Source organism: Bombina bombina, chromosome 1 (genome assembly GCF_027579735.1).
Source record: "Bombina bombina isolate aBomBom1 chromosome 1, aBomBom1.pri, whole genome shotgun sequence".
In the NCBI taxonomy this organism is placed as follows: Eukaryota; Metazoa; Chordata; class Amphibia; order Anura; family Bombinatoridae; genus Bombina; species Bombina bombina.
In genome coordinates this window covers 1119789244-1119814082 of record NC_069499.1, presented here as the reverse complement: position 1 = coordinate 1119814082, position 24839 = coordinate 1119789244, and the positions used below count along the sequence as shown (strand labels likewise).

At 38.9% G+C, this 24839-nt stretch overlaps 1 protein-coding gene across 1 annotated transcript in view; it reads right to left on the bottom strand.

The window, feature by feature from the left end:
• Window positions 1-9116: 9116 nt before the first annotated feature.
• The window catches only part of LOC128645207 (melanoregulin-like), a 69553-nt gene continuing 53830 nt past the window's right edge, over window positions 9117-24839 (bottom strand). The window contains exon 5 of the mRNA XM_053698030.1: window positions 9117-10320. Coding sequence (XP_053554005.1) covers window positions 10105-10320 — 216 coding nt within the window. The 3' untranslated portion in view covers window positions 9117-10104. The remainder of the gene's footprint in view (window positions 10321-24839) is intronic.

The window sequence follows — 24839 nt, the reverse complement described above, 5'->3', positions numbered from 1 at the left end:
TCGGCAGATTAGGGGTTAATAAGTGTAGGTAGGTGGAGGCGACGTTGGGGGCGGCAGATTAGAGGTTAATAATATAGGGGTCGGCGGTGTTAGGGGCAGCAGATTAGGGGTACATAGGGATAACGTAGGTTGCGGCGGTGTACGGAGCGGCAGATTAGGGGTTAATAATAATATGCAGGGGTCAGCGATAGCGGGGGCAGCATATTAGGGGTTTAGAAATATAATATAGGGGTCGGCGGTGTTATGGGCAGCAGATTAGGGGTACATAGGGATAATGTAGGTTGCGGCGGTGTACGGAGCGGCAGATTAGGGGTTAATAATAATATGCAGGTGTCAGCGATAGCGGGGGCGGCAGATTAGGGGTTAATAAGTGTAATGTTAGGGGTGTTTAGACTCAGGGTTCATGTTAGGGTGTTAGGTGCAGACTTAGGAAGTGTTTCCCCATAGGAAACAATGGGGCTGCGTTAGGAGCTGAACGCTGCTTTTTTGCAGGTGTTAGGTTTTTTTTCAGCTCAAACAGCCCCATTGTTTCCTATGGGGGAATCGTGCATGAGCACGTTTTTGAAGCTGGCCGCGTCCGTAAGCACCGCTGGTATTTAGAGTTGCAGTGACGGTAAATATGCTCTACGCTCCTTTTTTTGGAGCCTAACGCAGCCCTTCTGTGAACTCTAAATACCAGCGGTATTTAAAAGGTGCGGGGGAAAAAAAGCATGCGTAGCTAACGCACCCCTTTGGCCGCAGAACTCTAAATCTAGCCGTAAGTAAACACAGCCAGCAGAAGAAATTAAAAACTCACCGTGGGGTGCAGGATAGTTAAGTAATAAAAAGATTATTTTCCATTGTTCTCTCTATGTATTTAGCTTTAGTTTTCCAGACAAATATAAGATAAGGAAGCAAGTGTGTGTACACAAAGTGATAATTATCATAACATAATGAGATCTGATAGAAACTCCAAGCTCAACCCATTGTAATAGGCTGTGACTTAAAAGCACAAAAGAAAACCAGCTACTTCGTATACACAAATAAAACTGAAAATGCAATTTCTCATACATTTTATACTCAGCAACTGGTGTAACAAGTCATTGAAAATACATTAATATATAAATTTTACAGTGTACTGTCCCTTTAATCTCAGACTCTCTGTTAATCAAGTCACTAAGTAGCTCCCTCTCAATAATAAGAGTTTTATTCAACAAGAGATGACATTACAATCTATACACTGGATCAAACGTTTCTCCCCTGGCTGCAAAACTGACTGTAGAATATATTTTTTTTCACTTAAATTAAGAAAAAATTATTAACCCCTTCATAGCCAAATAGAAAGCAAATGTGATACATACAGCTTTAGATAACTCTGACTTTATATTTTCAATGTACAGGGAAAAATAAAAAACATCCAAACAAATATTTTATAAATATTTAATATTTTTAATTAATTATATTTTGGGTTAACAGCCTAGGTAGTTTAAAATGTTGGTTCCTCAGAGTTTTATTTGATTTGAAAGTACCCCCATAAACACCAACAAAAAAATAAGAAGAAGAAGAAGAAAAGTAAAATAAAAAAAAAAAAGGAAAATAAATTAAAAAAAAGAAAATAAATATTTTAGGTATTACACATGGAGAGTAAGCTAGCATTATTTGTAATACATATAGATTTGTAATATATATATATTATAATTTTTATTATGCATTCATTGGTTGCCTTGCAATTTGAAAATCAAAATCTATCAATTGATACCTATTATCTGACAGGTCAGAGCCCGTATTGTAATTTTTATGTACAGACGAGGCCGTGTGTACTAGTAGGAAAAGTGGGAAAAGCTTATAGAGAGAGACTGGGTTGTGGTTCTTCTAATCGAATAGATCATCTGATCTGAGTCTGTCTTAGCTCGCTCCTCTGCTTAGTGCTTACCAATATATATCAACTGTCTGCAGTCTGCAACCAGGGCCGCCACTAGTGACTAAAATGTGTATGCACTTTATTCTTAAGTGTCTATTTAAACTTGGAAATGTTGTAAAGGTAGTAACATACAAACACACAGACACACTCATACACTGAAACACACACACACTCACACGTAAGGATTCACATATAGATACTCTAGCAGACACGCAAAGAAACACACTCAGACACCCAAACAGACACTCAGCACTTGTTTACATTGACCTGACAAGTAATGAGGTAGACTACAGTTTTTTTATTAAAAAAAAAGGAGATTTAGAAAACAAAATATGGAGTTCTGATAATCTTTTTGTAAAGGAAGATGCCAACTAAATGATGACAACAGCATGCAGTGGCTGAAAGGAAGGGCCCTGAACTGCCTAAACAATAATTTAAAGGTTAAATGGTGGATTAGGTGACTTCCGGAAAGGTCTCATTAGTCTCAAAGTCTGTAGAAAGATGTGAATAATCAGTAGTAAGGTCAAAATGTCCTAAAAAGAAACAGACAATGGACACACACACACAAACTCAAACTTGCACATACACCCAAGGAAACACAGACAGAGACAACCTCAGAAAACACACAAAGACATACACACACAGAGAGACAAACACAGAAAACACACACCCTCACAGAGACATCCACAGAAAACACAGACATACACACCCACCCTCACAGAGGCATCCAGAGAAAATACACAAAGACAAACATACACACACCCTCACAGAGACACCCATAGAAAAAGATCAAAGACATATGCACAAACCCTCACAGACATCCACAGAAAATGCACAAAGACATACACACCCACCCTCACAGAGACCCACAGAAAAAAAAAATACATACACACTCGTAGAGACACAAACCAAAGCACAAAGACATAAATACAGACACCCACAGAAACACTCACAGGAGGAAACACTTATACACCTTGCATCCCCTAAATCAACGTTGTGTGACATGCATTATAAAAAAAAAATCAGAAATTAAGAGATCACCTTTTATAGAATCATATTTGTAAATGTGCAAACAAAAATAGTTCTGTGAATTCAAAATTGTACATTAATGATCTGGGTAGATGGCTAGATGAAGAAAAGTACTTTTAAAAGGTTGACATATGTTTGTTTATTTTTTTCCCCATTTTCCCCAACCAAGAGCACCACTTCAAATATAGTGTACAAATGTTCCCATCTGTCAGCTGTACTTATGGATTTTGAAAATGCTGTACTCTATATGTTCTTGGTGGAACCATAAGCTGTGGTACTCATACCATTAGATCTGGTTAAATGCAGGATTTTTTGTTTCAACTGGTGCGGAGGGGCCCCCTGACCACAGGGATAGAGGCGGCCACCTCGCTTGCCTTGCCCTAAGGCCGGCCCTGCATGTTTATATACAGTATATGCATCTCAATGTTAAAGCCCTTTGCCTGGCTTTTTTTCTAATACCTGAGACCTCATATCTTTGAGCCCTTATAACTTTTGTGTGCAATATTTTTTGTGAATAATGTTTATTAGATAGTGTTATTATTAGTGTAACTATACTGTAATTTTTTGTTTTCTGCAACTTCTTAGTACTGCAAAACAGTTAACCCGAGCTCTGAAGTCACAGTAATCATTCTAGCGTATATTGCAATTGCGCTCAAGTGATCGCATTTACTTTCAACTCGTAATACCAGTAGTAAACCCGATGCAATAATCCCCTTGCGCTCTACTCGAAGTCTGGCCTTGAAAAAGCTGGAGGACATCTGGCGAAACGGTTGTTGAATATTTGTTTTTAAGGACTGAAAGACTGATTCAATGAAAGCAATACAGCACAAGATTACAGCGTAGTAATCACCGTGATAGCCTGCTAAGTATAGCCCTGTATGCTTGTCTTTATATCCTATATATTTTAATCAACTTTTTAAAATATACATCTTGAAAGCAGTGTTCCTGTAATTACTGGAGCAGCCGAGGGGCTTTAAAACCTATCTGTCTGGAAACTAAGAGCGGAGTTATAAGCTCTGACTGCAAAGTGTGAGTAAGATTCTATGAAAAGATTCTATGAAAAATCACTGTTTGTTTTCCTGACAGTACTCACTATTGTGTGTGTCTTTTCCTTTTGAGATACAGCGCTGGAGGAATTACCCCATTGGCCTTAAAGGGAAAGACCACTCTTATGCAAATAATCCACATATCCTTTATGGAAAATCACAAAATATATTCACTTACATTTTTTCACACTGTTGTTGTTTTTTCTTAATGATACCTTGTTTTTTCTAAGCAGATTAATTTAGTTTTCCAAAACAAGGATCAATTTTCAATAATAATAACTGACTAAAAATCAAGACATAGGATTATTGTGCAGAAAATTAGAAACTCTAGACAAGACTCCCTGCTTATTCTTGCCCAGAAGTACACTATATACACTGTTACCAATGCACCAGGGAACTCGGTGTAAGATATGCTGGACAGATAGCTCAGCATGCTAAGGCACTGTGGCTGAGCTCTGTAACAACCCAAGGGTTGCAGGTTCGATCTTCGGTGAGGTCCACTCAGCCTTTCATCCTTCAGAGGTTGATAAAATGAGCAGCGCCTTGAGACCCTTACGGGTGATTAGCCGCGCTTTACAAATACCCAATACATACATACATAGTTATGCAATATCTCACACCCTTTGCTTCTAAGTACGGTTTATAACACAGCAATCCCCTTTATGGGGTGAATCCAGCAATAAAAAAACACTTCTGGACAGCTGTTTTGAGTTGTTGTTGTTTTTTATCTCATCAGCAGAATTTAAATTGCTGTTTGATGAAGCTTATTTCCAGAGAAAAAACATTGCTCATTTAAATGATGGTAGAGATAAAAACATGAGATTAAAATGCTCCATTTTATAAAAGTAAGAGACATGGAATTGTTGTATAGAAAATTAGCAGATTTAGGCAAGTATACCTGCTTCCTTTTACCCAGAAGTACTCTGTATACACTGTTACAGGGATGTGTGCCTAGTATGCTTTGAGAGTGCAGTCCATTTCCATGTTTTGTATGTGTCTGGGGAAATTACAAAGGGCCTGTGCCACCCTTGTTTGCATTTCAGTGTGTTTGGTTGAAGGTATACATTGTGTGGCTGTAGGTTAGAGACCCAGGAAGGAAGAGACCTTGATGTGGTCCTGGGTCTATCACCATTTGGCCAAATGCTGTAACCAAGTCTTTCAATTTGCTTTTTATCTATCTGTGTGCTTGCAAAGGAGTGTCAAACTTTATATGTGTTGTATATGGATGTGTGCCTATAAATACACCTCCCACCTCACTCGTACCTCAGTTAAACGTATAGCCAAGTTAGTGAGGTATAAAAAGAGTAAAAGCATAAAAAAGAGGAACAGTATAAATAATGTGCTTTATACAAAAAAAAATCAGAACCCTAAAAAAATGGGTGAGTCTCGTGGATTCTCGGCACCATGAAAGAAATGAATTTATCAGGTAAGTTCTTACATAAATTATGTTTTCTTTCATATAAGTGTCGAGAGTCCACAAGCTAGTTACTGATGTGATATATTACCCAAGATGTGGAAGTCCACGAGTAACTATAGAGGGAGGGATAAAGTAAAAACAGCTATTTCCACTGAGAAATTAAATCCAAAAAAATAATTATGTTTTCGTAAAAATTCAAAAAACTTAAATCATAGGCACTAAAATCAAACTGAGACAGCTGCCTGAAGAATTTTTCAGCTAAAAGCTGCTTCCGAAGAAGCAAACACGTGAAAATGATACAATTTAGTAAAGGTATGCAAAGAGGACCAAGTTGCTGCTTTGCAGATTTGATCAACTGAAGCTTCATTCTTGAAAGCCTAAAATGTGGCAACTGATCTTGTAGAATGAGCTGTTATTCTCTGAGGCAGAGACTGCCCCGCCTCCAAATAAGCTTTGTGAATCAGAAGTTCCAACCAAGATGCCAAAGAAATATCAGAGACTTCCTGACCTTTTTCTGGAACCAGAAAAATTAACAAATTGAATGGAAGTCTTTCTAAAATATTTAGTAGCATCAAGATAATATTTCAAAGCTCTTACCACATCCAAAGAATGCAAAGATCCTCAAGCACATCATGCTTCACCACCTCCTAAGGAGGCAAAGTTTTTAAAACTGATGTATGAGTGAGGTGGGTGGTGTATTTATAGGCATTTGAGGTTTGGGAAACTTTGCGCCTTCCTGGTAGGAATGTATATCCCATCAGTAACTAGCTTGTGGACTCTCGCCACCTATATGAAATATATATATATATATATATATATACATACATACACACATACAAGGAAAACCTCACCCCTATATTTTTCTTCATTTCTTGTGCATAGTTAAATAGTCTATACTGCTCTTTAATGTGAATACACCGTATTACACCTTGACATAAGTGTCCGATAAAACATAGTATTAAAGGGACAGTCAACAACAGAACTTTTGCATAACCAACACAGTTATAATTATACATGTTTAACTCTGTAATTACCTTGTATCTATGCCTCTGCAAACTGCCCCTTATTTCAGTTCTTTTAACAGACTTGCATTTTAGCCAATCAGTGCTGACTCCTAGGTAACTTTACATGCGTGAACTCAATGTTATCTATATGAGACACATGAACTAACGCCCTCTAGTGGTGAAAAACTGTCGAAATGCATTCAGATTAGAGGCGGCATTAAAGGTCTAAGAAATTAGCATATGAACCTACCTAGATAAGCTTTCAACAAAGAATACAAAAAAAACAAAGCAAAATTGGTGATAAAAGTAAATTGGAAAGTTACATGCCCTATTTGAATCATGAAAGTTTATTTTGGACTTGACTGTCCCTTTAACTGTTTATCCATGATCATGCTATGAGTTTATTATTTTCTATAGCACACTTCAGAAATATGGAAGTGTATCGCTGGTCAGAGTACCCCCCTTATCCTACTTAGTAATAAACAGGGCTGCCATCAGTGGGTGACAGCAGTGACTCCTGTCAGGGGCCCAATGGGCCAGGGGGGCCCCATGAGGCAAGAACTAAAAAAAACATTTTGGCAGGCACCAGTGGGTACTACAGCAGAGTGCTAATTGAGCATGGGAAATGTTATTACAAGGAGTAAAGTATTAGCATTTGAGAGGATTTCTGAGTGTGCATTAAACCACTATGCACAGTGTGAGACAGACTTGGCACTTTGTTTATATAGTGTGTGTCTTTGAGTCAGACGGCAGATCACTTTCATTTTCAAAGGAGGTAGGACTTACTTAGCAAATGTTTTTTATTTATTTGTGCAATTTCGGATTGTAACTTCAGTGTGGTAGTAGTTGTATGGTGGGGCCAGGGGTCCATAAAAACATTTTTTTTTTTAGCAGCAGTGTATTTATGATTATTTGACTATGCTGTAGAAATTCTATATTTAAAACCATGCAGAAATATTTCCTCCTCAATACACAAATGGTAGGTGCCATTTATTCAGATATGCATTTATATATATATATATATATATATATATATATATATATATATATATATTACATTCCAGTTTACCGCCCCTTTATGCAAGGAGGCATTTTATCTAAGATTTTTACATCTGCATAAATTGTTATACTCTCAGACTAAGATTGCTCAATGTTTGAAATGAGACAGGTTAACTTAAAACTGTTCAGTTCACACTACAGCTGACTTAATTTTGAAATACATACCAACAAGCCTAAATCCTGCATTTAACCAGATCTAATGGTATGAGTACCACAGCTTATGGTTCCACCAAGACCATATAGAGTACAGCATTTTTAAAATCCATAATTACAGCTGACAGATGGGAACATTTGTACACTATATTTGAAGTGGTACTCTTGGTTGGGGAAAATGGGGAAAAAACAAACAAACATATGTCAACCTTTTAAAAGTACTTTTCTTCATCTAGCCATCTACCCAGATCATTAATGTACAATTTTGAATTCACAGAATTGTTTTTGTTTGCACATTTACAAATATGAGTCTTTAAAAAGGTGATCTCTTAATTTCTGCATTTTTTTTTTTATAATGCATGTCACACAATGTTGATTTAGGGGATGCAAGGTGCATAAGTGTTTCCTCCTGTGAGTGTTTCTGTGGGTGTCTGTATTTATGTCTTTGTGCTTTGGTTTGTGTCTCTACGAGTATGTTGGTTTTTTTTCTGTGGGTCTCTCTGTGAGGGTGGGTGTGTATGTCTTTGTGCATTTTCTGTGGATGTCTGTGAGGGTGTGTGTATATGTCTTTGAGCTTTTTCTATGGATGTCTCTGTGAGGTTGTGTGTATGTTTGTCTTTGTGTATTTTCTCTGGATGCCTCTGTGAGGGTGGGTGTGTATGTTTGTGTTTTCTGTGGATGTCTCTGTGAGGGTGTGTGTTTTCTGTGTTTCTCTCTCTGTGTGTGTATGCCTTTGTGTGTTTTCTGTGGGTGTCTCTGTGTGTGTGTGTGTATGTCTTTGTGTGTTTTCTGAGGCTGTCTCTGTCTGTGTTTCCTTGGGTGTATGTGCAAGTTTGAGTTTGTGTGTGTGTCCATTGTTTGTTCCTTTTTAGGACATTTTGACCTTACTACTGATTATTCACATCTTTCTACAGCCTTGAGACTAGTGAGACCTTTTCCGGAAGTCACCTAATCCACCATTTAACCTTTAAATTATTGTTTAGGCAGTTCAGGGCCCTTCCTTTTAGCCACTGCATGCTGTTGTCATCATTTAGTTGGCATCTTCCTTTACAAAAAGATTATCAGAACTCCATATTTTGTTTTCTAAATCTCCTTTTTTTTTTTTTTTTACAAAACTGTAGTCTACCTCATTACTTCTCAGGTCAATGTAAACAAGTGCTGAGTGTCTGTTTGGGTGTCTGAGTGTGTTTCTTTGCGTGTCTGCTAGAGTGTCTATATGTGAATCCTTATGTGTGAGTGTGTGTGTGTTTCAGTGTATGAGTGTGTCTGTGTGTTTGTATGTTACTACCTTACAACATTTCCAAGTTTAAATAGACACTTAAGAATAAAGTGCATATACGTTTTAGTCACTTGGTCAAAAATTGCACATGTCAAAGGGGGGGGGGGGGGGCCTTATCAATGGTTAAGTCAGGGGTCCCAAAATTTCTATTGGTGGCCCTGGTAATAAATACTTGCCTCTTGGGGCCAACCTGGAATGCATAAATAGGAAGGCAAAAGTAAATAAAAAGTCTACTGAATATTATTTTTATTATCAGTTATTTGTAGAGTGCCAACAGATTCTGCAGCGCTAAATAACAAGATATAAAGAAAATAATCCTCTGAGAGAGAGCATAGGACATGTATGTGAGTGTGACTGTAGATATGTGCAGTAATATATCTTGTTCTATATAAGTATGTGGTTTTATTAACAGTACCCCAAAGTATTCAGTTATATTATTTTTCTTTATGTCTATTGACCAAAAACATTGCACCCATATGGCTATTTTTTTTTTTGGTAACCATAAAAAGCCCTTTCATATTGATCTTTATGCAGCATAATTATGTACAGTTTATTACTTTATAATAAATCACAAAATATTTCATTACATTTTCTTATGTTGCTTCCTATATCAGATGAAAACATAATTTACTTTTTTAATTTTTTACATAGGATCACTAAAAGGACAATTTATTCAAATTATGTCACTGAAATTATTCTACTCTTGGGTGGCTGTGTAGAGGTTAGCAGGTGGGAAGATTAAGAATCGGTTGTGTGTAATACTTCTATAGGTTCATAAGAGAAGTTTTATTGTATACAACAAAATCATTTAAGGCTAGAATGGAAAATTCAAGAGGCAGCCAAGAGGTGTAGAGAAGTGCAGAGTAAGTGGGTTACAAAAGAATAGTAGTGTGGGGAGATGGTTTTGGATTACAGATAGAGTTTGGGGGGTGTGGGACAAACCAGAGTCATGGGACGGAAGCAGTGAAAACTGTAAGGGGTAGGAGGCAGGAGGAAAGATGGCAAAAGCAAGGTAGGGGGGGGGACAAAACCTGAATAGAAATGAAGAATAAATGGAAGGTTGGAAACAACCTACAAGAAGAAGTTAATGATAATTGATAAAATTATAGAAATAAAAAGTTTGAACTAGGGGGATGTGAAGAAAGGAGGACCAAGGTGATGGTAGAAAAGTAAAAAAAGATGTAGGAAGTGACTAGGATTAGTTGGGCTGTGAACAGTCATTCTAGGAGGTTGACCATGAAGTTTTCCTCATCCACTTCCACAGATTCCTCATCTCTGTCCTCAGCTTCTGGCTCTTCAAATCCTGAGCTCACTAGAACAGCTGGTCTCGGCTCCACACTTTCCTTCTCACTGCTGTCCAGGGTTTCCGGGGGGTAGAAACGTTTAGCAATGGACACAAACTCTGTTGCTATATCAAGGACAATAAGTCGATCCTATAATAAATGAGATAGCATTACAGAGAAAAAAGGGTTTCCTGTAAGTACACACACATAATAGTGTGTCTGCCAATGTACAATTAAACAAGTTTCAAGGGAAAGCATAGGTACTAGTGCTTACTGGTATTATAATCAGGGCCTGCCAGTTTGTCTTTTTTTTTTTTTTTTCTCTTTTATTGAAGACTAAAAATAAACATACAGGAATCCCCTTGGGAAATAACATAAATATACAGGTATTATGATCCATGACAGTTAATTAAGATATAAGCAAATAAGTACCATAAATGCAAAATAAAGGAATATAATAATGTAGCCAACTGTCTAAGTAATACCTGTAAGACCTAAAAAAACTATTTCTGATCCTCAGTTTTCAATCTCTATACCGTAAATATATGCATTACAATTTTATAGTTTATAATTCTGTCACAAAATATGCTGAAAATAATAAAAATAACAAAAAACAAAACCAACAACACATCCTTCTCCTAGCACCCCTCCACTCACACCTCCCCTCACTCACTAGTCAGGGAATTCATTATTTGCAATAGCCAGCTCGAGGAAGATGGTGCCCCTGCCAGTTTGTCTTTAAGAGACAGAAAGGGGCTCCCTCAGTCCGTACATGTTGCAAACAGGAGATAGGTTCTTCAGTCTGTCAGTGTCAAAAGAACAATAGAGTTTGACATTGACAGATTTGCTCTCTCATTTTGTCAGAGTCACATGCCAGATATGAGAAAGTCATAAACACAATGTAAGTGCTTGTGGATAATAAAACACTTTAGAAATGACACTTAACGCCTCTAATTGGTGTCTGTTCTGTCACCACTTCCAGAGTAGCACAGAAGCCAGGACACTGTATGACAGCCCTGCAGGGACAAGGTTTGCGGTAGGGTGGGGAGCTTTAAATGCTGCCTTCATCATATTAACTAGTTCAGTACATGGTTGTGAGCTAAATGTTAGCCAGAAATCGCTAATAGCTGTTAATATCTATCATTGCCCACATGAACTTAATACACAGAACAAGGGGTCAAGTCAAATGATAAGGTTCAAGAGTAATGTGCAGAAGCAGTTCACAGAAAGGGTGGTTAATTAATGGTGGTAAAGGCAAACACTGTGGGAGATTTTAATAATGCAAGAAAGTAAAAGAAACAGGCTTTTCCCATGCTTTCAGTGGAGTGTAACAAACAGGAAGCGGACGTTCTTGGCGTCTCAGGAATGACTGTGCCCCACATCAGAAATGCATCCGAATGAAAGTAACCCCGAAACTATTATTGAGGCTAAAGAGCTGTAGCTGCAGTTGAATCAGACCGTAGAAATGATGGAAGAAAAAAGTAGCAGGCACTCGAGATGAAGGTAAAAGTAAAAAAATCCAAACTTTATTCCAAAACTTGTTTGGCAATTAAAAAGACTAAGGCCTCTAGTTATCAAGCCGTCAACCGCAAATACACTGGAATTCCGCAGCGTATTTGTGGCGAGGCTGATTCACCATAGTTATCAAGCCCTACAGACCGGCAAAAGTAGAATCTAGTGATGTAACATATGATCCGCCGGACTCAGTCCGACACAGATCGATGGTTACGTCACTCCAGATGTTCCGAAACGCAAGTTCGGCACTATCTTACTACTTTTGGAAGTTATCAAAGAACAACCAGGTACGCTCACCACTATTCCGGCCCAGTGTACCTGGTGTTCAATCTGCCGCCTTGGAGGCTGCGGATCCCATAGGAATCAATGGGAGTCTGAAAGCAGCTGCCCGATATCCCATTGATTCCTGTGGGAAGTGTCTGCACCTAACACCCTAACATGTACCTCAAGTCTAAACACCCATAATCTGTCCCCCCTACACCGCCGCCACCTACTTATTAACCCCTAAACCCCCGCTCCCGGACCCCGCTGCAACTATAATAAATTTATTAACCCCTAAACCGCCGCTCCCGGACCCCGCCGCCACCTACATTATACCTATTAACCCCAAATCTGCCGCCCCCTATACCGCCGCCACCTACATAAAGTTATAAACCCCTATCTTGCCGATTCCGGACCCCGCCGCAAATAAATTAATTGTTTAACCCCTAAACCGCCGCACCCAGAGCCTGCCGCCATCTACATTACATTTATTAACCCCTATCCTGCACCCCCTACACCGCCGCCACCTACAGTACATTGATTAACCCCTAATCTACCCCCCCTACACCGCCGCTACTATATTATATGAATTAACCCCTAAACCTAAGTCTAACCCTAACACCCCCCTAACTTAAATATTATTTAAATTAATCTAAATAAATATTCCTATAATTAAATAAAAACAAACTCTAAATTACAGAAAATATTTTTTTTTTACAAGAAGTTTAAACTAACTAATAAAATACAAGAAGTTGTAATCAGCCAATCGGATTGACATCGCATTCTATTGGCTGATTGGAACAGCCAATAGAATGCAAGGTCAATCCTATTGGCTGATTGGATTAGCCAATCAGATTTTTCCTACCTTAATTCCGATTGGCTGATAGAATCCTATCAGCCAATTGGAATTCAAGGGACGCCATCTTGGATGACATCATTTAAAGGAACCTTTATTCAGTGTTAGGACGGCGTTTGAAGAGGATGGCTCTGCGTCGGCTGGATTGAAGATGGACCCGCTCCGCTCCGGTTGATTGAAGATAGAAGATGCCGCTTGGATAAAGACTTCTGCCGCTTGGAGGACCTCTTCTGCTCGGATTTGAGGAAGATTTCTGGCCAGATCGGATGAAGACTTGTGCCTGGCTGAGTGAAGACGTCTCAAGGTAGGGTGATCTTCAAGGGGGTAGTGTTTTTTAAGGGGGTTTGGGTGGGTTTTAGAGTAGGGTTGGGTGTGTGGGTGGTGGGTTTTAATGTTGGGGGGTTGTATTTCTTTTTTTACAGGTAAAAGAGCTGATTACTTTGGGCAATGCCCCGCAAAAGGCCCTTTTAAGGGCTATTTGTAATTTAGTTTAGGGTAAGGAATTTTATTATTTTGGGGGGCTTTTTTATTTTATTAGGGGGCTTAGATTAGGTGTAATTAGTTTAAACTTTTTTTATTTTCTGTAATTTAGAGGGTTTTTTTTGTACTTTAGTTATTTTTAGTTAATTTTATTTAATGTTAGGTAATTGTAGTTAATTAATTTTATTTATTTAATGATAGTGTAGTGTTAGGTGTAATTGTAACTTAGGTTAGGATTTATTTTACAGGTCATTTTGTATTTATTTTAGCTAGGTAGCTATTAAATAGTTAATAACTATTTAATAACTATTGTACCTAGTTAAAATAAATACAAACTTGCCTGTAAAATAAAAATAAACCCTAAAATAGCTACAATGTAACTAATAGTTATATTGTAGCTATCTTAGGGTTTATTTTATAGGTAAGTATTTCGTTTTAAATAGGATTAATTTATTTAATTATAGGAATATTTATTTAGATTAATTAAGTTAGGGGGGTGTTAGGGTTAGACTTAGGTTTAGGGGTTAATTCATTTAATATAGTGGCGGCGGTGTACGGGGGTAGATTAGGGGTTAATCAATGTACTGTAGGTGGCGGCAGTGTGGGGGGCAGGATAGGGGTTAATAAATGTAATGTAGGTGGCGGTGGGCTCCGGGTGCGGCGGTTTAGGGGTTAAACAATTAATTTATTTGCGGCGGGGTCCGGGATCGGAAGGATAGGGGTTAATAACTTTATGTAGGTGGTGGCCGTATAGGGGTCGGAAGATTAGGGGTTAATAGGTATAATGTAGGTGGCGCCGGTTTAGGGGTTAATATATTTATTATAGTTGCAGCGGGGTCCAGGAGCGGCAGTTTAGGGGTTAATACGTTTATTTAGGTGCGGGGGGGGGGGCTCCGGGAGCAGCGGTTTAGGGGGTAAAACAGTATAGTATAGTGTGGGTGCTTAGTGAAAGGGTAGCAAGAAAGCTGCGAATAAGCCGATGAGCAGCGAGATCGATGACTGTTAGTTAACAACAGTCTGCTGCTCATCGCACTGTACTTGGTGCGCAACTTTTTGACAGCTTTCTTGATAAATTTGGCGAAGGTATTCAGGTCCGCGGCGGCGATGTTAGGCGAGCTTAGGCGAGCGTATTGGGGCCGGCGAATGCAGGTAAGTACAGGTTGATAACTAGAGGCCTAAAAGTCCATAAAACAGGCACAAAACAAAAACACAGGCGGACAACAGGTAACGTCTAACATGTTTCGCCCTCTACAGGTGCTTACTTCTTTTGCAGCTAACGCTGGAGCAGGAGTGTTAAATGGCACCCCACTTGTAATCTAGCCCTAAATATGTGGACTTATATGCAGTTAACCATTTTTTTTATAATTTTATGTTATTTTTTCATCAACATATTTAATGGCCAAACACTTGGATTTTGTAAAGGCTTTTGATAAAAAACAAAATTTATGCTTACCTGATAAATTTCTTTCTTTCTTGACACGATGAGTACACGGATCATCTAATTACTATTGGGAATATCACTCCTGCCCAGCAGGAGGCGGTAAGAGCACCCCAGCAAAGCTGTTAAATATCACCTCCCTTCCCTCCCACCCCAGTCATTCGACCGAAGTAAAGGAGAGAAAGGAAGCAACAAGGTGCAGAGGTGTCAGGTTGTTGGTATGTTATAAACTTCAGTCTTAAGAACAGGGCGGGCCGTGGACTCATTGTGTCAAGAAATAAATACATTTATCAGGTAAGCATAAATTTTGTTTTCTTTCTAATGACACGATGAGTCCACGGATCATCTAATTACTATTGGGAATCAATACCAAAGCTAGAGTACACAGATGATACGGGAGGGACAAGACAGGGAACCTTAACGGAAAGGCACCACTGCTTGAAGAACCTTTCTCCCAAAAGCGGCCTCAGTCGAGGCAAAAGTGTCACATTTGTAGAATTTTTAAAAAGTGTGAAAAGAGAACCAAGTTGCAGCCTTGCAAATCTGTTCCACAGAAGCTTCATTTTTGAATGCCCATGAGGAAGCAACAGCCCTCGTAGAATGAGCCGTAACTCTCTCTGGAGGATGCTGTCCAGCTGTTTCATAAGCAAAACGTATGATACTCTTCAGCCAAAAAGAAAGAAGTAGCCGAAGCTTTCTGTCCCTTACGTTTTCCCGAGAAAACCACAAACAAGGCAGAAGACTGATGAAAATCCTTAGTCACTTGTAAGTAAAATTTTAGAGCACGTACCATGTCTAAATTGTGCAGAAGCCGTCCCTTCTGAGAAGGATTAGGACACAAGGAAGGAAAAAAAATCTCCTGATTAATGTTCCGGTCAGAAACTACTTTAGGTTGAAATCCTAATTTTGTACGTAAAACTACCTTATCCGAATGAAAAATAAGGTAAGGAGAATCATACTGTAATACCAAGAGTTCTGACACTATATGAGCAGAAGAAATAGCAACAAGAAACAAAATTTTCCAAGATAACAACTTAATATCTAAGGAATGCATAGACTCAAACGGAGCCCCTTGAAGAACCTTAAGAACTAAATTAAGACTCCAGGGAGGAGTAACTGGTTTGAACACAGGCCTGATCCTGACCAAAGCCTGACAAAAAGATTGCACGTCTGGTACGTCCACCAGACGCTTATGTAACAAAATAGACAAGGCAGATATCTGACCCTTTAGGGAACTTGCCGATAATCCTTTCGCCAAACCTTCTTGGAGAAAAGACAGAATTCTAGGAATTCTAACTCTACTCCAAGAGTAGCACTTGGATTCACACCAAAATAGATATTTACTCCATATGTTGTGGTAAATCTTTCTAGTCACAGGTTTACAAGCCTGAATCATGGTCTCTATAACCGATTCTGAAAAGCCCCGCTTGGATAAAATTAAGCGTTCAATCTCCAAGCAGTCAGCTTCAGAGAAACTAGATTTGGATGAAGGAAGGGCCTTCAACGGAAGTCTCCAAGGTGGAAGAGACGAAATGTCCACCAGATCTGCATACCAAATCCTGCGAGGCCAAGCGGGTGCAATGAGGATCACCTATGCCCTCTGCTGCTTGATTTGAGCAATGACCCGAGGAAGAAGAGCAAACGGAGGAAATAGGTATGTAAGAACGTCCAAGGTACTGCCAGGGCATCTATCAGTACAGCCTGAGGGTCCCTGGACCTCGATCCGTACATCGGAAGCTTGGCATTATGCTGAGATGCCATGAGATCCAATTCCGGCTGATCCCATTTGAGAATCAGGCTGGAAAACACTTCTGGATGGAGTTCCCACTCCCCCGGGTGAAAGGTCTGCCAGCTCAGGAAGTCTGCCTCCCAGTTGTCCACCCCTGGGATGTGGGTCTCCGCCCACCGAATTATCATGGCTACCTCTGTCATGGCTAAGGAATTCCGTGTTCCTCCCTTATGTAATTGGGGCCAGGCCCGAAGAGCATTGAAGATTGCTCTCAGCTCCAGAATGTTTATGGGCAGCAAGGCAGCTCCCAGGTTTGTGAAACAAGATATAAGACTGAGTAAAATCTCTCAGACTTTCAGAGTTAGGGCAGCATCAGTATATGGGAGGCACAGTGAGAAGTATGTCCCACAAGTTCCCATTGCTCTAAAACCACCACTGCTCTATTGAAGAGACTGATATGGACTACGGCTACACCCTAGGACAAAGCAGCAGAATCTTGTACTACTTTAAAAATAATAAACTCTTGATTGAAGAATCTTTTCTAACACCTAACTTTACCACTTCCTTGCTCTAACATAGGCAAAGAGAATGACTGGGGTGGGAGGGAAGGGAGGTGATATTTAACAGATTTGCTGTGGTGCTCTTTGCCGCCTCCTGCTGGGCAGGAATGATATTCCCAATAGGAATTAGATGATCCATGGACTCATTGTGTCATTAGAAAGAAAGCCACAGGGGATGTTATTAAATTACAGAACAAGCTGATAATATTAGAACTTTGATACACAACTGGTTGAAAGACAGGTGTTAGTATTTTTATAAAAGAGGAAAAATTAGACAGCAGATAATACTAAATTGTATAAGGGGGTTACATCAGGACAGGAGCAGCATTGGTGTGTAGCTGTCAATCACTAGTCCTGTTTGGCTCATAGCTAACTTTTACTATCGGCTAGATTACGAGTCTTGCGTTAGCCTTAAAAAGCAGCATTGAGAGGTCCCAACGCTGCTTTTTAACGCCCGCTGGTATTACGATCCTTGCAGGTACAGGTGTACCGCTCACTTTTTTGGCCAGACTCGAAAATACCGCAAATCCACTTACGTCAATTGCGTATCCTATTTTTTCAATGGGACTTGCATAACGCCGGTATTACGAGTCTTCCAAAAAGTGAGCGGTACACCCTCTCCTGTCAAGACTGGTACCGCATTTAAAAGTCAGTAGTTAAGATTTTATAGGCTAACGCCGTAGCATAAAACTCGTAACTAAAGTGCTAAAAAGTACACTAACACCCATAAACTACATATTAACCCCTAAACCGAGCCCCCCCCCCCACCACATCACAAACACTAAAATAAAATGTTTAACCCCTAATCTGCCGAACTGGACATCGCCGCCACTATAAAAAATATATTAACCCCTAAACTGCCGCACTCCCGCATCGCAAACACTAGTTAAATATTATTAACCCCTAATCTGCCATCCCTAACATCGCCGACACCAACCTACATTTATTAACCCCTAATCTGCCGCCCCCAACATCGTCGCAACTATATTTAATGTATTAACCCCTATATCTAAGCCTGACCCTAACCCCCCTAACTTAAATATAATTTAAATAAATCTTAATAAAATAACTACAATTAACTAAATTATTCCTATTTAAAACTAAATACTTACCTATAAAATAAACCCTAAGCTAGCTACAATATAACTAATAGTTACATTGTAGCTATCTTAGGATTTATTTTAATTTTACAGGCAACTTTGTATTTATTTTAACTAGGTAGAATAGTTATTAAATAGTTATTAACTATTTAATAGCTACCTAGTTAAAATAAAGTCAAATTTACCTGTAAAATAAAGCCTAACCTAAGTTACAATTACACCTAACACTACACTATAATTAAATAAATTCCCTAAACTAATTACAATTAAATACAATTATCTAAAGTACGAACCCCCCCCCACTAAATTACAGAAAATAATAAAATAATTACAAGTTTTTTTAAACTAATTACACCTAATCTAATCCCCCTAATAAAATAAAAAGCCCCCCCAAAATAAAAAAGCCCTACCCTATACTAAATTACAAATAACCCTTAATAGGACCTTTTGCAAGGCATTGCCCCAAAGTAATCAGCTCTTTTACCTGTAAAAAAAAGTACAATACCCCCCCTAACATTAAAACCCATCACCCACACACCCAACCCTACTCTAAAACCCACCCAATACCCCCTTAATAAAACCTAACACTAACCCCTTGAAGATCACCCTACCTTGAGAAGTCTTCACCCAACCGGGCCGAAGTCCTCAACGAAGCCGGGCGAAGTGGTCCTCCAGACGGGCAGAAGTCTTCATCCAAGCCGGGAAGAAGAGGTCCTCCAGACGGGCTGAAGTCTTCATCCAGGCAGCATCTTCTATCTTCATCCATCCGGCGCAGAGCGGCTCCATCTTCAAGACATCCGACGCGGAGCATCCTCTTCAAACGACGTCCAACTGAAGAATGAAGGTTCCTTTATATGACGTCATCCAAGATGGCGTCCCTTCAATTCCGATTGGCTGATAGAATTCTATCAGCCAATCGGAATTAAGGTAGAAAAAATCCTATTGGCTGATGCAATCAGCCAATAGGATTGAAGTTCAATCCTATTGGCTGATCCAATCAGCCAATAGGATTGAGCTGGCATTCTATTGGCTGATTGGATCAGCCAATAGAATGCAAGCTCAATCCTATTGACTGATTTCATCAGCCAATAGGATTTTTTTCTACCTTAATTCCGATTGGCTGATAGAATTCTATCAGCCAATTGGAATTGAAGGGACGCCATCTTGGATGACGTCATTTAAAGGAACCTTCATTCTTCAAATGGACGTCGTTTGAAGAGGATGCTCAGCGTCGGATGTCTTGAAGATGGAGCCGCTCTGCGCCGGATGGATGAAGATAGAAGATGCTGCCTGGATGAAGACTTCTGCCCGTCTGGAGGACCTCTTCTTCCCGGCTTGGATGAAGACTTCTGCCCGTCTGGACGACCACTTCGTCCAGCTTCGTTGAGGACTTCGGCCCGATTGGGCGAAGACTTCTCAAGGTAGGGTGATCTTCAAGGGGTTAGTGTTAGGTTTTATTAAGGGGGTATTGGGTGGGTTTTAGAGTAGGGTTGGGTGTGTGGGTGGTGGGTTTTAATGTTGGGGGGTATTGTACTTTTTTTACAGGTAAAGATTACTTTGGGGCAATGCCCCGCAAAAGGCCCTTTTAAGGGCTATTTGTAATTTAGTATAGGGTAGGGCTTTTTTTTTATTTTGGGGGGCTTTTTATTTTATTAGGGGGATTAGATTAGGTGTAATTAGTTTAAAAAACTTGTAATTATTTTATTATTTTCTGTAATTTAGTGGGGGGGGGTTTCGTACTTTAGATAATTGTATTTAATTGTAGTTAGTTTAGGGAATTTATTTAATTATAGTGTAGTGTTAGGTGTAATTGTAACTTAGGTTAGGTTTTATTTTACAGGTAAATTTGTCTTTATTTTAACTAGGTAGCTATTAAATAGTTAATAACTATTTAATAACTATTCTACCTAGTTAAAATAAATACAAACTTGTCTGTAAAATAAAAATAAACCCTAAGATAGCTACAATGTAACAATTAGTTATATTGTAGCAAGCTTAGGGTTTATTTTATAGGTAAGTATTTAGTTTTTAATAGGAATAATTTAGTTAATGATAGTTATTTTATTTAGATTTATTTAAATTATATTTAAGTTAGGGGGGTGTTAGGGTTAGGGTTATATTTAGATTTAGGGGTTAATAACTTTAATATAGTGGTGGCGACGTTGGGGGCGGCAGATTAGGGGTTAATAAGTGTAGGTAGGTTGCAGCGACATTGGGGGTGGCAAATTAGGGGTTAATAAATATAATGTAGGTGTCGGTGATGTTGGGGCAGCAGATTAGGGGTTAATACATATAATGTAGGTACGGCGGTGTCCGGAGCGGAAGATTAGGGGTTAATAATATAACGCAGGTGTCGGTGATGTCGGGGGCGGCAGATTAGGGGTTAATAAGTGTAAGATTAGGGGTGTTTAGACTCGGGGTTCATGTTAGGGTGTTAGGTGTAGACATAAATGTATTTTCCCCATAGGAATCAATGAGGCTGCATTAGGAGCTTTACGCTGCTTTTTTGCAGTTGTTAGTTTTTTTTCCAGCCAGCGCTGCCCCATTGATTCCTATGGGGAAATCGTGCACGAGCACGTTTAGCCAGCTCACCGCTAACGTAAGCAGCGCTGGTATTGAGGTGAGATGTGGAGCAAAATTTTGCTCTCCGCTTACTTTTCTGTGGCTAACACCAGATTTGTAAAAACCCGTAATACCAGCGCTTTGTGTAAGTGAGCGGTGAGCATAAATTGCTCGATAGCACCGCACACCATTACCGACAAAACTCGTAATCTAGGTGTATGTGTTTTACTCTTCTTCAGTAGTTAAACACATACATCTGTTCAAACAACAGTACAAGAATAAAACTCTCTAGCACATTAGAGCATTTTATTATTGCTCCTTTATGCCACTTTAAATGGACAGTGTAGTGTGTGTTCAAAATGATCCATTTTACCTATTGGAGTGTATAAAATTATTTACAAATAGCTCATTCACTTTTATTTTCTCATTTGAAATAGCTGATTTTGACTATTGTATCCCCACCCATACTAAACATTTCTGAACTTAATTTCTTGTTACATAAAAACATGTAAACAAGGAGGTTTAGATCAGGGGTTTTCAAAGATGTCCTCAGGTCTCCCTAACAGGTCAGATTTTCAGGATATCTGAACATGAGCACCGGTGAAACAATCAGCTGATAAGTAAACATGGTTAGTAACCCCTTAAGCCAAAATGACATCGATCTACAGCATGAAGTATGAATATCCGGAAGTGGGAGGCAGTTTGGCAGCCCAGCGTCGGAGGAGGAGGGAGTGGGAAGGGGCCTACACTGCAGCATAAAAAATGGAAGGAAGCGGAGAGGGATCGGGCGCTATACCACAAAAAAGGGGGGGGGGCTACGTAATGATTTCCGAGAGGGGGGAGGTGGGTGGACCACTAAACTACAGAAAAAAAAAAAATATATATATATATATATATATATATATATATAAAAAGGAAAAACATAAATAAAAATATCTATAAAGTAGGTACTGTCAGACAGCTGCCAGTACTAAAGATGGCAACCATTAGTGGGAGGGTTAGAAAATTGACCTGCATTTTAAGGCTGAAATAATGGATAGTAATCCTAAATCATAACAAGCCTTAAACATGTCTCTAGTATCTAGAGTTAATTAGGATATTCAGAATAATAGTTAGAATATCCATTTATTTAGAACAATCTTATTAATAACCAAAAAAAATCAAAAGATGCATTTAAGGGACATATCCCTTAAAAAAACTGTAGCTCTAAAATTATCAATTAGTTTATATATAGTCTGTTTAAAATCTAAAGTCCATCTCTCTTGATATGAATTATAATAGATAAATTGAAAATCTGTTAAAAATAATAGATATGGGGGCGGAGTTAGCCACAGGATAGTGCGGCTGAATTTTTACTGAGCTTCATGAAATGCTGTAGAATTATAGCTTTTTGATACCTGCAAAGCAAGCGAAACTGCAATTATTTGCCATAGGGGTTCTCTACCGCTGGGGACTAACTAAGAGACTTTAAGCAGGTTGATCTGACACTTTAACACTGCAACGCTTCTAACAACCTAAAATACTTCATACACCATTAGGACTAATGGGAGATCTGAAGCACGGTGTAGAGATTTAAGGTATTATCCTTACTTGACTAAAAGCAAAGACCACATCCACATCGGATGATTAGCACTGACCAGATCGCCTGGAGTCATTGTGAGGCGGGAGTCCGCCATCTTTTCTGCACTGTGTAGGAGCAGCCTGCACGGAATGGGCGCCTTTCCTGCCCTGCTAGTCAAGTTCTGCAGAAAAGAAAAGAAACCACAATCTATGATTCTGGATGATAATATCACCGACCGGTAAGAGGGGTGGAAGATAATATTAGTGGAGGCCGACCTATATTAACGGCGGAAGCTCGCCACATATGAATCATATAAACAAGGGCCTACCTAAAGTAAGAAATCCCTCTCTCCTAACACGGACCTTTAGTGAGTAGATTTGGAGTCACACCAGGCCCATTGCTCAAAGTAAACTTACAGCCATAACTGAAATAATGCTAAAACTACAACTATAAACTACTCATCCATCATCTACACTTTGAAGAATGATCATTTGTAGGGGAGTCTTCTAAGTTTATGCATGCTATTGAAACATCAAAAATTAGTGGGTGCTAGACAGAAATTGAAGGACTTTTCCAATATATTCTCATCTCACCCTTGGTCTGAGTTTTAACTATGGAGCAGGGATACCGTAAGAAGATTGTTCTGCAAGCCTCAGAATTTGCACCCCCTCCCCCTATGATATCCAACTGCAAGGAACACTTGAAACATTAACCTTCGTTATTATGCCTTGATAAGAACTCCACTCTATTGTGGACTCAACAGGCTTTTCCCCCTCATGCTTAATCTGAAGTTTACCAACAATATAATAAAGCCTTGCCCTGATAAAGATACACATTGAGTCACAAGCTTGCACACCCTATATGATCACAATGAAGGGACGCACTCAATCCGTTAAAGAGTGTCTCTTGAAATCACAACTGAAGAAAAAGTAAGCAGAATCAGAACCTCTTCTGGAAGAGGACTCATTATCATCCTCTCCTAAGAGTCCTTCACTCTCGTTCACATTGGCCTCCATGAATGTAGAGCTGCTGAAGCAGATTAAACAACTCTTCCATGAGGAGATGAGAGCAGCACTCTCAGAATTAAAACAGGATATATCTAACATAGGTGAATGTACAGCATCTCTGGAAGAAAGAGTTGATGATATCTCTGAAGAAAATACCTGAGCTACAATCCACCATACAAATACAACAAGAACAAATTCAAAAACTGAAAGATAGCCTGGGAGATCTAGAAAATAGATCTAGAAGGTCAAATATTCGTATCCGTAACCTTCATGAATCTTATAACAACCTACCGGACGTAGTTTCTCAGATTTTTCAACAGATTTTACCAGAAATGGATACATCACAATTTCTAATGGACACCTTCAGCAACTAGATTTGTGATCACTAAACTTCATTATTTCCACGTTAAGGATCAGATAATGCAAGCAGTGCGAAAACTACCTAATGTGACCTTTCAAAGACATACTCTACAGCTGTTTACAGATCTCTTACCCACTACCCTCAACCTATTGTCTCAGTCCTGATCAAAGAACAAATTAAGTACAGATGGGGATTCACATTCAAGCTTGTCTTCATGTTTGATAGGACATCTTACAATGATCTCCAACTCTGAGCAAGAGTATTTGAAGTAATGGGCAAAAACACTAACAGTACTGATACATATTTAGAACATTTACGTACACAAAACGTAGATGTTGTACCATTTCTAAATTATACCCAATTTTTAACACCCCAGCAATAGAAACCAAATTTCCTTTTATGCATAAATATGAAATTGATTTCAATTTTACTTGGTCGATTGAGAAATGGAACACTATCTTGAGCCGAGGCTCTTCGTTCTCGATATATGCCCATCTCAAAGAAAACTATGTGAAGGTAGCATTTATGTGGTATTTTCACCCTTCCAGACTGCATAACAAGGGGAAATGCCTTAGAGGGTGTGGTGATAGAGGGACATATTCACATATGTGGTGGCATTGCTGCCATGTCTCTAATGTCTGGATGCAAGTTTCTAAACTATTGAGTGACATTTTTAATACAACCATTGATTTATCTCCTACCCAAGCTCTTCTTCATGAACCATTACCAGGGTTTAGCCCGAAGGCCAATAAACTTATCTTTTTTATTTGCACAATTGTTAAGTTAACTATCGCTTGGTTCTGGAAATCAGTGATTCCCACATTTCAACTAATTAAAAACATAATTGCTTATTATTATCAAACAAGTAGCACAGCTGCTGATCTATTAGATACTAAGGAACAGTTTATTTCCATTTGGGAACCATGGATTATGTATACAGAGAACAGAGTTAGGCGGCAATCTAATACTAACACTTCCATGGACCCTTAACATATTTATTAACTGAAAGTTTACTACATAGAAAAGATCAGGCTGAACACCCCAGTTTTATTCTTAGAAAATGTGATTTAAGGGTTTTTAATGCTTGTTATGTCGTCTTAATATTGTACACCCCAGTATTGGCCCATTGGGCACTATGTCAGGAAAATATGTATTATAGACTGTAATATTTGTATTATCCTTGTTTTGAACATAGACAAAGGTATCTTCTTTATTATTTTTCTCAGATGCCTGTTTTTA